Source organism: Piliocolobus tephrosceles, chromosome 3, assembly GCF_002776525.5.
Source record: "Piliocolobus tephrosceles isolate RC106 chromosome 3, ASM277652v3, whole genome shotgun sequence".
Lineage (NCBI taxonomy): Eukaryota > Metazoa > Chordata > Mammalia > Primates > Cercopithecidae > Piliocolobus > Piliocolobus tephrosceles.
In genome coordinates, this window is record NC_045436.1 from 20,094,529 (window position 1) to 20,108,916 (window position 14,388).

The following is a 14,388-nucleotide window of genomic DNA, read 5'->3' on the forward strand; positions in this document are numbered from 1 at the left end:
TTGGGAGGCTAAGGCAGGAGAGTTGCTTGAACCCGGGAGGCAGGGGTTGCAGTGAGCCGAGATAGCGCCACTGCACTCCATCCTGGGTGACTTAGCGAGGCTTCTCTCAAAAACAAAAAAAGAAATTCTGGGTCGGACACCGTGGCTCACACTTGTACTCCCAGCATTTTGGGAGGCCGAGGCAGGTGGATCACTTGAGGTTACGAGTGCGAGACCAACCTGACCAATATGGCAAAACCCAATCTCTACTAAAAATACAAAAATTAACTGGGTATGGTGTCACACTCCTCTAATCCCAGCTGCTTGGGAGGCTGAGGCAGGAGAATCACTTGGACCTGGGAGGCTGACATGGCACCATTGCACTCCAGCCCCAGCAACAGAGCAAGACTGTGTCTCAAAAAAAAAAAAAAAAAAAGAAAAGAAAAGAAATTCTTAGTAAAATGTGAGGAAAGCTGTCTAATTTGACTAGAGGCTGAGGTACTTTTTTCTGGGGCATAGTTCATATACTTGAAAAGAAGTATGATGCCATAGAAAAACTTTGAATGTCAAGAGTGAGGAGTTTGGAGATGGGGAATTGTTGAAGGATTTTAACTGGAGAAATTGATTTAGCCAGTATTCTTACTATTTCTATCACATATTATTGTTTTTGATATTTATTGTTTTGAATAGATAATACCTTTGTATGGTTCAAAATTCAGAAAGTACAAAAGATTGAAAAATCTTCTCAACTACTCAGTTACCTTCTCTGTAGGCAATATTACTAGTTTATTGTGTATCTCTCCATAGTTATTACTTATGCAAGCCAGGGGTGCATGTGTGTATATATATACATATATACATATATTTATACACATATAATATATATATATTATTATTTATATATACATATAAATATATATGTATATATATTTATACACATATATGAGTAACTGTAAGCATAAATATATGCTTGCATATTGCCTTTTACCAAACAAATGATAGCATGCCATATTTATTATTCTGATCCCTAAAAATCTAACAGTGTATTGAGAAATTATATTAGTAAAAAAGTTGCTGTGTTGACTGTATGTGGATGGTTATATTTTGCCCTGTTAGAAACAGTGCTGCAGAGGATAACTTTGTGTATACTTTGTTTTCCTACATTTGGAAATATTTATAGGGTAAATTCCTAGAAATTGAATCACTGGATCAAAGTTTCTGTACCCTTGTAATTTTGGTAGATATTGCCAAATTATTTTCCTTAGTGCTTGTACCAATTTATACTCCCACCATATTGTTTCTTTCTATTCCCCCACAGTATGGTACAATAATCAACTGTGAATTTTGCCATTCTAATTGATGAAACATGCTGTCTCTTGTACTTAAAAAAAAAAAATGTGGTTAAATATACATAACGTAAAACTTACTCCTTGTACTTTAGAATTCTTCTTCTTCTTCTTCTTTTTTTTTTTTTTTTTTTTGAAAGGGAGTCTCGCTCTGTTGCCCAGGCTGGAGTGCAGTGGCCTGATCTCAGCTTACTGCAACCTCTGCTTCCCAGATTCAAGCAATTCTCCTGTCTCAGCCTCCCATGTAGCTGGGACTTCAGGCACGCGCCATCACGCCCAGCTAACTTTTTGTATTCTTGGTAGAGATGGTGGTCTCACCATGTTGGCCAGCCTGACATCAAACTCCTGACCTCAGGAGATCCACCTCCCTCAGCCTCCCAAAGTGCTGGGATTACAAGCATGAGCCACCATGCCCACCCAAAATTATATATCGTTTTACAGGAGATTTGGTATTGTGGCACATTGTAACATAATTTGTATTCATTCTTGGTGTTAACATTTAACTTCATATTCTTTGTCCACTTTTCTGTTGGATTGTTGTGTTTTTTGGTCATATAAATATGTACAAGCTTTTTGTTAGAAAAGTGACATCTTTGTAATAGCTAAAATATTGGTCTAGTCATACTAATCCCTCAAAGCTTTTTGATTTTGTGTTATGCTTAAGCTACCCACTCTAAGAGAGAAGTCATTCTCCCATGTTTTATTTTATTACTATTATGCTTTCATTTCTTACATTTCAGTATTTTAGCATCTAGAATTCAGGTTAGTGTAAAATGAGGACATAAATGAACTTTTTTTTCCCCACATGGGAAAGCCCCAAAGCTTATGTTTTTATTAGGACAGCATTAACTATAGAGCTTAGGAATGAAAATCTTTATGATATTGAGTCTTCCTATACATTTCTTTCTCCACCACCGCCCTGCCATCCCGGTGTGGTGGTGGTGTTTTTTAATATTTTTCTGTCAGTTTTTTTGTTGAGTATTTTCTGTTGGTTCATTTTATAGGTTACTAATCCTGCCTTCTGCTGTGTCCTGTCTGCCATAAATCCATGAATGAGTTCTTAATTTCAGTTATTTTATATTTTGGCTTTAGAATGTCCACTTTTTAAAAATAAATTTTAAGGCTGGGCGTGGTGGCTCACGTCTGTCATCCCAGCGCTTTGAGAGGCTGAGGTGGGCGGATCACGAGGTCAGAAGATCGTGACCATCCTGGCTAACACAATGAAACCCGGTCTCTGCTAAAAATACAAAAAAATTAGCCAGGTGTGGTGGTGGGCACCTGAAGTCCCAGCTACTCGGGAGGCTGAGGCAGGAGAATGGTGTGAACCCAGGAGGCGGAGCTTGCAGTGAGAAGAGAACACACCACTGCACTCCAGCCTGGGCAACAGTGCGAGACTCCTTCTCAAAAAAATAAAAAATAAAAAATTAAATAAATTTTGATTCTTTGTTGAAATTCTCCATCTTTTTAAAAAAATCTGTTTTATCCATCTTTTTATCTTATTTTCTTAGACATATTAATCATGGTTACTTTCAAGTCCTCTATTGATAATTTCATATTTAAGTCATTTGCGAGTCTATGTGTTTTTTTTTAATAAATGTGCATCATTATTTTTTGATGAGATACTAGACATTGTGAATGAAAAGTCTTAGAGGCTCTGAAACATGTATCTTGTAAAAATTGTTAGTTTTGTTTTGGCAGTCTGATGAAGTATTAATGAATAACTTTGATTTTATCCATGGTTGCTTTTAGGCTTTGTTAGGATGAGACTGTTTAAGTCCTCCTCCATGTATGCACAGCTTAAGAACAGAAAAACAGGAGCAGAACTTACTGTAGATTTTTGGACTCCTATTCTTTTTCGTCTTCTCCAGAATTTTGGTAGCCCTGAACTCTGACTGCTTTCTCTCCTCAGCAAGACTGCTGCTTTATACTTGAGCTCCATTGTACTGTAGCACAGTTTGGAGACTCTCTTCAGGAAAAAGGATGAGATGAATGTAGAACCCACTAGTATGTTCCCACCTTTCAGTGATTATAGCCCCTCAATGCATTGCTGTTTCTTTATATATTTTATTCAGGTTTTAAATTGTTTTTGAAGGTGGGGTGATCTGATACTAAGGACACCATCTTGGTTGAAAGAGAGTCTCACTGTTTATTATGTAGACTTTCACTTAATCTCCTAGATCATAGATAGTATTTGCATTCTTAGTTGTGCCTGGTATACCCAATCTAGAGATCTGTGGTCTTCTTTCAAGATGGGAGAGGAGTACTTATCTGACTGGGAGAGGTAGAGGAGGCCAACTAAGTGTCTGACACTTTTTACACAAGCTCTTAACTAATCCTGTTTGAGTCCTAATATTATCCTCACTCTTAGACGCCTCAGTACTTCCAGTTATTGAGCTGGTTTGTGGTAGGAATTGACTTGTTTCTGAATTATTTCCCACTGCTGGCTTAAGGTGCAGCTTTTCTCTAGCCTCCTAAGTCAGTTGCTACGTGTTCTTTTGTGTTTGCCAGTTTCCAGAACTGTATTGCTGTTGCCTTCTCTTCTGTTCTGCCTTTTTGGTAATTCCTTTAAAGTCATGTTCATTAGGTTCAGAGAAGTAGTAGAGGTAGATATGTATGGTCAATCTAGTATGCTTAACTGTAGATTGCAGTTTATTTATTTTTACTTTTTAAAGAATTAGGCTAAAGAAATTAGTAAGACTTCTTTTAATTTTTTGATGGAATGGCTTTCCCCATCACTCTTACTGTTTGTGGCGAGGAGTACAATTCTAAACAGTGTTGACATTTCCTATTTTCTGACTTTTTAATTTTCTTCTCCTTGAGTCATAGACTAGTCCAGTTGGCAAGGTCTATAAAATGGCCTACGTTTAAATCTTTCGTGTTTCTAGATAAAGAAACTGAAGTCCACAAAAAGGCAGATGGTTAGTTTTTGATTATGTACCTAGTCTTGTCTCTTGATTCTGAATTCATTGCTTTATTGTATGACATAACTCTTTGGAAAGCTCAAATGTCAGAAAAAATCTCTGATTTTTTCCTTGTTGCTTATCTTCAAGATCAGGTATGTATTACAGAGATTGAATTGATGTAATTATTAGAGACCTTAAGAACATTATAGAGTGGGTAAAGTTGGTATTGTGGTTTTAATTTGATGTTGGAAACTGAGTGGTAGAAGAGGCAAACATTAATATGAGTTTGTTACAATACTGAAGTCAACAGGATTCATATGTTCCTTCAGTTATAAGTTAGGATTTTGCGGAAGGCTATAGTACAATGTGTTACTGTCTTCTATTTCATTTGGTATGAAAAATTTTATGGAATTATAATTCAGTTGAGAAGTCTCACAACTAGGAAGTAGCTCAGTTAAATATTGTAAGATGCTGAAAGTAATCTATTTTTTCATGCTTTCCCTTTTACTTCCTTTAATGTACACTGACATTACAAAGAAAGGAGAGTTTGTCTGTTTTCCTGAAAGTCATCTACCACAAGTCTTTTGTTGTTCAGAAAAGTGTCTGCATTTGACATATTTGATGGCAATTAGAGTCATCTTTCTTCACTAACAGGGTCAGTAGGTCTTCTTTATAGAGTTAGAACCACAATGTTCAGTAATGTTGTTGGCAGTAGAATGCAACACTAGGGACTTTTGGAGCTTCCATCTTATTAGTGCGGTCCCTAGAAAGGAATTGGCAACTAAATTTTAAGGAATGGCCAAATTGACTAATTTTGTTTTCCTTCTCTTGGCAAAAAGTCACAGAATAATGGTGGTTGTGAAATGATCTCATTATATGGCTATTATTTAATTTAATTTATGAAATTTAGATTACTAAGATGAGTTTATCTTGGTTTTTTTTCTAAGTAGCATAGTAATGTAATATATTAAACATTCATGTTCTGGAGAAATCATTAAATTGTGGCTGGTGCCCAGAGAGCCATTATATTGTGCCAGTTAACACAACTCGGACTTGAAAATATATTTGGAACAACTATTCTTTAACTCACTGATGCCAAAATGCTATAATAGTGGTTTTTTTCTTGTTTCTCTTAAAATTGCTAAAGGCATTCTTGTTTTCTAAGGTAGAGAAAGGCTCCTTCTGACAAAATTTCATGAGGCAGTCATCAGTGCTACCACAGGCTAAGTTCTGGCCTGTGGTCTGGTCTTGCAGGCACAGAATATGATGTTTGTCATTTAAGGAGATTGGATCATTTTTTAGAGGCAAAATAAAAGCAAATTTAACATTGATGGATGAGATGAGAACATGGGATTTTTAAATTTACAATGAGAAATATGGTAAACTGCCACAGAAATTTAAAAAGAGTTTCACGACAAGCTTATTTTCTCCTAGAAAGGAATCACACATTGGAAGCCTGCTATGAATGGAAATAAAAAAGAGCAAGCTAGGTGAATTAAATGTCTATTAGTTTCAGATTAACATAGTAAATTCATGTATGTCTGTAATAAGGGTGATATTGCCAGTAGGTGGTACACATTATTGTACCACACACAAATGACTCTTTCTCACACTTTTTTCAGCTTCCACTACCTAGCTTATTGTATTCTGGCTTCTCCTGAAACTACCACTCTCTTGAAATTACTATTCCTAAAGATACTAATGACCTTAATCGATTATTTTAGTATGGTAAGGGCCTAAGTATGATACTGAAAGTAGAAATATAAAGAAAAGATTAATACATTTGTTTATATCAAAATAATATCTTTAACTAAAGGCAAATAGGATATAAGGGAAAATCATTTATGACAGATAAGAACTTCATCACATAAGGAGTTTTTACAAATTAAAGACTAACCCAATATAAAATGATTAAAGAACATGGATAAATAGTTCAAAAGAGAAGAAAATAGAAATGTTCAATAAATGTGGCCGGGCATTGTGGCTCACACCTCTAATCCCATCACTTTGGGAAGCCGAGGTGGGCAGATCAGGTCAGGAGTTCAAGACCAGCCTGGCCAACATGGCGAAACCCCGTCTCTACTAAAAATACAAAAATTAGCTGGATGTGGTGGCACACACCTGTAATCCTAGAATCGCTGGAACCTGGAAGGCAGAGGTTGCAGTGAGCCGAGATGACGCCACTGCACTCTAGCCTGGGTGACAGAGTAAGACTCTGTCTTTAAAAAAAAAAAAAAGAAAGAAAAGAAAGAAAGAAAAGAAAAAGAAAAAAATGTTCAATAAATGTGGAAGAGTTTTTCAAATTTACTGGTAATCAAAAGAAATTAAAAATGAAACACAGTTCTCCCCATAAGATGTAAGGAGTAACAACAATAACAAATAGTGACACAGTGCTCATATGTGCCAAGTGCTGTTTTCAGTACATTCTTAAATTAACTAATTCTACCAGTTCTGTAAATATGTACTATGGTTATTCACATTTTACGTATGACCAAACTGAGCACATAAAGATAAGTAACTTACATAAGTTTACATAACAAATAAGTGATAAAGCTAAGATTAAAACCTAAGCTCTCTGACTCTAAAAGTTTTAGTGTTTTTTAACTACTACCCATTGTTGCTGCTCAAAGATGTTAATAAATAATAATGAGTGTTTTGTAATTATAAATGACGTTACAGTAAACATCTCCCTGAATACAAGAAATACTAATAACCAGTGTTAATAAGGGTACCTAGTAGCAGGCATTACTGGCTGAATGTATATTAGTAGACATTTCTGTTAAGACACTTAATATGTTTGAAAGCTGTACTTTAACATGGGCATATTCTTTGAATTCAGAATTTATCCTAAGGAAATCCTTACAATAAACACAATAAAATATGTGTACAAAAACTATCTGAAATTGTTCTATAATAGCAAACATTTTAAACGAATGTTGAATAAAAGGGGATTAGTTAAACAACTTCAAGAAATAGTGTTATTATTAGGCTTTCATTCTTTTTGGAGAAAATAATGCTACTAATTAATTCATGTAAGTTTGCCTTTCTCTCTATACATTAAGTATATGCAGTATTTGGCTTTCCAAAGCCTTCTTATAAAGTTGAAATATCACCGTTTGTTTTTTCTTTTCTCTTTTTAGATGTAATTAGGTTATACTAGTACAGTATATAAAGTGTAACTTTTAGTAAATATATTAAAATATCCTTTTTTTAAATGTTAGCAAATCACTAAAGAATTAGATTTTGAATTAAACATTAAAATTGTTATAATGTTTTATCTCTCATGTTATAAATGCTTTATCTTTTTTGTTAGTTTTTTAAATGTCTAGCATATCTGTAAAGATGCCTTAGAAAAAGAATCATGGAGAAATATGTTAGACTACAGAAGATTGGAGAAGGTTCATTTGGAAAAGCCATTCTTGTTAAATCTACAGAAGATGGCAGACAGTATGTTATCAAGGAAATTAACATCTCAAGAGTAAGTATATTTTTAGTTTGGTTTCATGAGTGATAGTTTGGTTACGTTAGAGCTCATTGCTAGGGATTTTCTTTTTTTAAAAAAAAAAAAAAGGTAATTGATAACCGAAAGCAAAAGATTTATCAGAATAGCCTATATATATTCTTTCAGATTATTTCTATGATATGTGCTTATGTTTATGTGTTTAGAAAAATGTACTTGCTGTTCTGTAACCTAATCTAGTTTGGACATCTTAAAATGTTTCTACTTTCAGGTTCAACTCATTCTTTTTAACTTCTTGCTGTATTTTGTTGATTGAACTGTATTAATACTGTTATGTTTTAACCACTCGCCTATTGATGGACTGTTAGGTTGTTTATTAATGGTTTCATTTACTATTTTCTTTTTTCCTCCCACTTAAGATGTCCAGTAAAGAAAGAGAAGAATCAAGGAGAGAAGTTGCAGTATTGGCAAACATGAAGCATCCAAATATTGTCCAGTATAAAGAATCATTTGAAGGTCAGATAAATTATGCAAGAGAGTTAAAAAATCCTAAGACGTTAATAAATCTTTTTGTGAATACATTCTTAGGAAAAAGATATCATTTTCGCTTAAAAACATACGCATGTGAATATCAGCTTGATTCAATGACAATACTGATATCGTGCCTGCATAATTTATTTTATTTTATTTTTTAATTGAGACAGAGTCTCACTCAGTGGCCCAGGCTGGAGTTTAGGGGCATGATCTCAGCTTACTCCAACCTCTGCCTCCAGGTTCAAGTGATTCTTGTGCCTCAACCTCCCAACTATGCCTGTATAATTTAATACTAGCTGTTATTAGTGATTTCTTTAAAAGAAGCAATGCAGTAAGTGCAAGAATTTGGACAGAGCAAGAACAGTAATTTACATATTTTAGAACTGAACTTCCTGTAAGTGCTGCCACCACTGCCACTGAGAAAATGTTCTGATCTTTACAAAGTATCCTCACTCAGTATGCTCCTCTATACCTCACTATTGTAATAGTGAGGTGTATTGAAAGTTTTCTCAAATTCTTAAAATATTATAGCTATAATACTGTTTTGGAGCTATATGCATTATATTTAATAATGCAGGTATTAAGATAAGTCAAAGCTTCTCTAAAGGCAGGTCAAAGTGGTTTATTGAAGTCCTACCCAAATATTCTCATTATTATAAAGATAAGTCAAAGCTTCTCTAAAGGCAGGTCAAAGTGGTTTATTGAAGTCTTACCCAAATATTCTCATTATTATAAATTTCTATAAACTAAAAAACAGATAATCTAGGTTGAAAGTAGAAGATAATTGAAATGACTTGGGGACATATTATATACCAGTTTCAGAGTCTGAATTAGAGCTAAAGTTACTGTGTTCCCAGATGAACTCAATGTCTACTGTAAAAGTATGTTCTACTTTTATAAAAGTGTGATTCAATGATACATTATGTCATGAGGTACTGTATTTTTTATGCTAGCAGTGAAATGAAAATTTATATTTCACGTGAAAAAGTACAATATTAACCAACTCTTCCTTTTCAGGACCTTGAATTTTCGCTTATCTTTCTCCTGGCATCTATCTTTTAGTTTCTTTTTTTCATTGTTGTTAACAAAATTTTAATGTTTCAAGTTAAAAGGTTTTGAGCAAATATTCCAGCAGATATTTTGAATTTGTATTGACTGCTTCACATAGAAACATCTGTATGACTCAAAAGGGGTGGCGTATTTTAAAAATAAGGCTTTATTATTTCTCTTAGTTTTAGAAGAATACATGCTCATAACAAACATAAATGATAGCATACTATATGTAATTTTTTGCTTTTTCTTATGCTACATACATTATAACATCTATATACATGTTTTATAAATAGTGAATTATACAGTTTTCAGGAGTTTTTTTCACATTGTAATTTCTCACATGTATATTTGGATGATCTTGCCAGGTCAACCATAGAAAGTCATTCAGATTCTTAATTAGCTTTATCATATAGATTCTTATCCCAGTGGCACATTACAAACAGTAGATCGAAAGAAAATATGTGCACCACAAGTGACAAAAATGCCACCACAGAGTATGAGAAATAAACACTTCTGAAGGGTGGGTGCAGTGGCTCACAACTATAATTTCAACAATTTTGGGAGGCTGAGGTGGAAGGATCTCTTGAGCCCAGGAATTTGAGACCAGCCTGGGAAACATAGGGAGACCCCATCTGAACAAAAATTTTAAAAATTAGCCAGGTGTGGTGGTACATGCCTGTGGTTCCAGCTACTCTAGAGGCTAAGGTGGGAGGATTGTTTGAGCCTAGGAGGTCGAGGCTACAGTTAGCCATGATTGTGCCATTGCACTCTAGCCTGGACCCTGTCTCAAAAGAAAAAAAAAAAAATTACTACTGGAAATAAGGCCATAGCACAGACAGTAAAAGAAGTGAGAACTAGGAAAACTGTTCTTTGAGTTGTGATAGTCTCAGTGCTATGTAGTGATTCAGAAAATGTTAAAAGTGATATTGGCCACTCTTTCTTACTTGAGAAGTAAGGGATGGAAAGGATGATTAAAGTGTTCTTCTAAGCTGGACACAGTAGCATGGGCTTGTAGTCCCAGCTGTTGGGGAGGCTGAGGTGAGAGGTTCACTTGAGCCCAGGAGTTCAAGGTCAGCATGGGCAAAATAGTGAGACCCTTTTTCTGGAAAAAAAAAAAAAAAAAAAAGCCTAAATTAAAAAAACTGTTCTTCTAGTCCTTTCTAAACCCATAGGAAGAAACATAGAAGTCCCTTTCCCTGTGGACTGAGACATAAAGGTGGATGGGGCAGTGCCCATCTTCATGTTTGTTCACAAATCATGTACAATGATTTAAAAAGTGCATAAAATTAAAGAAAGCTCCAAGAGGGTGGAAACTGTGTCCTATTATGTCCTATACACTGTTGAATCCTTAGAGTTTATCACATTTATTATTGTATTTGTTTAATAAATAAGTGATTAAAGTGGATAAAACAAAGCAGATAATTAGTGGCCAGTTGGAAAACAAAGATAAACCATCTCTGATATGATATATTGGTGGAAAAACATGATTTTATATGTGACATTTAAGAAATTGTATTTATTGAATGAAATCAAGTATATCTGCTTTTTTTTATATATATATTCAGAGATGTTTAGGTCAATGTGAATAGCACTATTCAATAAAATGGTGTATTTTTAATAGAAATCATTAATGATGGAGTTTTCTGTTAACCCAAGTCATTATATAATCTTTGTGACCAGTATGCCTTGACTTTGTGCCCTAGTTCTTTTGAGTATGGTCCTGTTCTTTGTTTAGCAGATCTTTTTAATAAGCCTTTAAGTACCTCTAATTTAGCCATGCTTTTGATATATGTTTTTAAAAGTGGACTGTAATGTTTGTATTTTGTAGAAAATGGTTCTCTCTACATAGTGATGGATTACTGTGAGGGAGGAGATCTGTTTAAGCGAATAAATGCTCAGAAAGGCGTTTTGTTTCAAGAGGATCAGGTAAGTTTGCGTGTAGGAAATTAACTCTTACTCTATTGAGAAGTAGTTCAAAATTTGTTTTATTTATGTGTGTATTCGTTTTTAACTATAAATGCTAATCATAACTACTAGGGCAGTTTGGTATCATATCAATATTGTAATCATCTTTCCCTCTAATTAGCTGCCACCTTTGTTCAGTTGCCCATCTTATTTAGTCTGTAATGATGTATTGTTATCTCTGTGATGTATGTTATATATGACGTGTGTCTATGTATATGCCTTAATTATTCATTATAACTGACTAATTAGTCTATGTCCTGTCAGTCTGGCTTACTGCTGCGGACCATATATTCCTAAAATATGGCTTTGCCAGGTAACTCCAGCTCTAGAAGCCTTGCATTGGCAACTGCATTAAATCTAATCTCTCTTTTGATTTCCGGAATCTCTAAAATATGGCCCTTTTCTACCTAAGCAGCCTTATTTTTTTGTATTTCCTAACCTGTACCTCTTTTCATTTACTTTAACAGATATTTATTAAGCATATACTTTGTGTCAGGCACTGGGCCACATGTTTGTACATCTCATTCTCCTCCCTGTGTATTTGTTCTTATTATTTCATTTATTTTGGTAAGCTTTTTCCCCAAACTTCCTGTTATTAATACTCTACCTTTTTTTTAAGCTCAGTTCAAGTCCCAGCTTCTTTAAATTTTCTATAACTACTTTAATCTGTGATCTTTTCCTTCTCTACATTCCTATCACATTTCTCATTATCACCAGTTCTTAATTTTAATTGCCTGCTTTTACATAGGGGAGTAGGGGGAGCACTGTGCTAGCAGTGTTGTATTTGTTATCTCTTCTAATTTGGATAAGTTTTTTCAATTTATAAGGAATCCAAGAGAAGTTAAGTGACTTGCCCCAAATCACATAGTGTTTGAACCTGCCTCTCACTGTAAAGTTTATAACATTTTCTTTTCACACACTTAAATTCTAAAAGTATTGACGTATACAGAAGTGGAAAGTCTTCTTTCTCCACCCTTTCGTTCCTGAGATTACCACTGCTTTTAGTTTGGTGTATTCTTCCAGACTTTCTTTTCCATACTTAACACATGTACATATATACATTAAGACACACACATTCAGTAATGGGATATTATTATTTTTAAGATAGGCTGTCACTCTGTCACCTGAGCTGGAGTACAGTGGCACCATCACAGCTCATTGCTGCCTTGTGCTCCTGAGCACAAGCAATTCTCCCACCTCACCCTCCCGAGTAGCTGGTGCTACAGGAATGTGGCACTGTGCCTGTCTAATTTTTTTAAAATTTATTTTATTATTATTATTATTTATTTATTTATTTATTTTGTAGAGATGAGGTCTTGCTGTATTGCCCAGACTGTCCTCAAACTCCTGGCTTCAAGCAATCTTCCTACCTTCACCTCTCAAAGTGCTGAGATGATAGGCATGAGCCACTGTGCCGTTTCTGGCCAGGCACAGACGTGGGTTTGAGTCCTTGCTCTACTTATCAAGTTGGTAATTGTTCTGTTAACAAATTCTGAGATTATTTTCTCATTTGTTAATAGGGAGATACCTACTATACATGTGGTGAAGGTCAAATCGTAATGTATGTTAGTATATACAGTGCTATTTTTATTAGAACATTGTCAGATATGTTTCATTGTCCTTATTTTCATTCATTTATCCCTATCGAACTTTAAAATGTTTGCTATTAAATGATATTCCCTTATAAAGCACGTTGATATTCTATAGATTTGATTCTACTCTTTGATAAGTACTCTTAGTACATAATGGGGTGGGTGTGTGTGTATGTGTGTATCTTTTCTTCCTGGAAATTATTATGGAGTTCTGTGTAGTTCATCCATCAGTGAAGTTATTCATCATAAATGACAAACATTTGGCAAGCCATTCTTTTAAGTTAATAGCATTTTTTCTCCCCCTCTGACTAGCAAGTTTTGTTAGCACAAATAAGGATACTATTTATTTTAGCCTATTGAAAATAAGAAGAGGTCATTTAAACTACTTTCTGGGCTTTGAAACCGGAAAGCTTAGAGCCCTATTAGACTGCAGCTTAGCATCAATATGAGATTATTTTATCCATTTCTAGAATGTAAGTGGGGAACAGAAGATCTGTGAAACAGATGATTCTCCAACTACTCAAGCCACTCTCTCAGTGGTACTTCCTTGTTTGCATCTTTACTGGACAAAAATCTAGTCAGGTTAAGAAGCAACCCAAGTCTGTGACTTCATTAATAGAAAATAATAAGATGAACTAAGTACATTCCGTTAGACAGTCTCTATGTAGATATTTTAAAGATGTACCAGTATGTTTGCCTTATTTGAAGTTTTGGATGAGTTTTTTTTATAGTCTCCCCACATGTGACCATAAATAATTTTCAGAATATATTCTTGATCAAAATAAAGTCTGGCCTCATTAGAATTGGTCGAAATATTTAGGTGCAGCAAGAATGTTAATTAACTCATGTTTACTCTGAAAACCTAGAGCCTTATATTATCAAACAACTACTAAGGTTACAGAATTGATTTCTGTCTATAAGTTTTCATAAGGAATCTTGGATTGGATTTTTTAAAACTCTATTTGTTCTTCTATCCTAATGTCAGGAAACTGAGCCCAATACATTTTCTACCAAATTTCACCTGTAGTACGTATAAATTGGGGTGAATTTTTTTCTTTTTGAGAGTCTCTAAATATTTCAAGGTCCCTGGTGGTTAGGAAGTGACTTTACCACTTATGACTCAGGGATCCTGTAAGTCAGATAACAGGACAGATTCCTGGCAGCACTATGTAAGTATTGGTTCCACACATGTTTCTTTTTTTTTTTTTTTTTTTTTTTTTGAGACAAGTCTTGCTCTGTTGCCCAGGCTGGAGTGCAGTGGCACAATCTCGGCTCACTGCAAGCTTCGCCTCCCAGGTTCATGCCATTTTCCTGCCTCAGCCTCCCGAGTAGCTGGGACTACAGGCCCCCACCACCACGCCCGGCTAATTTTTTTGTTTTTTTAGTAGAGACGGGGTTTCACCATGTTAGCCAGGATGGTCTCTATATCCTGACCTCATGATCTGCCTGCCTCGGCCTCCCAAAGTGTTGGGATTACAAGCATGAGCCACTGTGCCCAGCCTGGTTCCACATATATTTCTTAGTAGTAGGTTTGTCATAACTGATTACGTGAAAAT

At 34.9% G+C, this 14,388-nt stretch overlaps 1 protein-coding gene across 12 annotated transcripts in view; it reads left to right on the forward strand.

Annotated features, from left to right (window-relative positions):
* Positions 1-14,388, forward strand: part of NEK1 (NIMA related kinase 1) — a 209,473-nt gene that overhangs the window by 9,461 nt on the left and 185,624 nt on the right. For all 12 annotated transcript variants that reach the window (XM_023228849.3, XM_023228827.2, XM_023228872.2 and 9 more), the window contains 3 exons: positions 7,542-7,706; positions 8,108-8,204; positions 11,104-11,201. In XM_023228849.3, coding sequence (XP_023084617.1) covers positions 7,590-7,706; positions 8,108-8,204; positions 11,104-11,201 — 312 coding nt within the window. In that variant the 5' untranslated portion in view covers positions 7,542-7,589. The remainder of the gene's footprint in view (positions 1-7,541; positions 7,707-8,107; positions 8,205-11,103; positions 11,202-14,388) is intronic.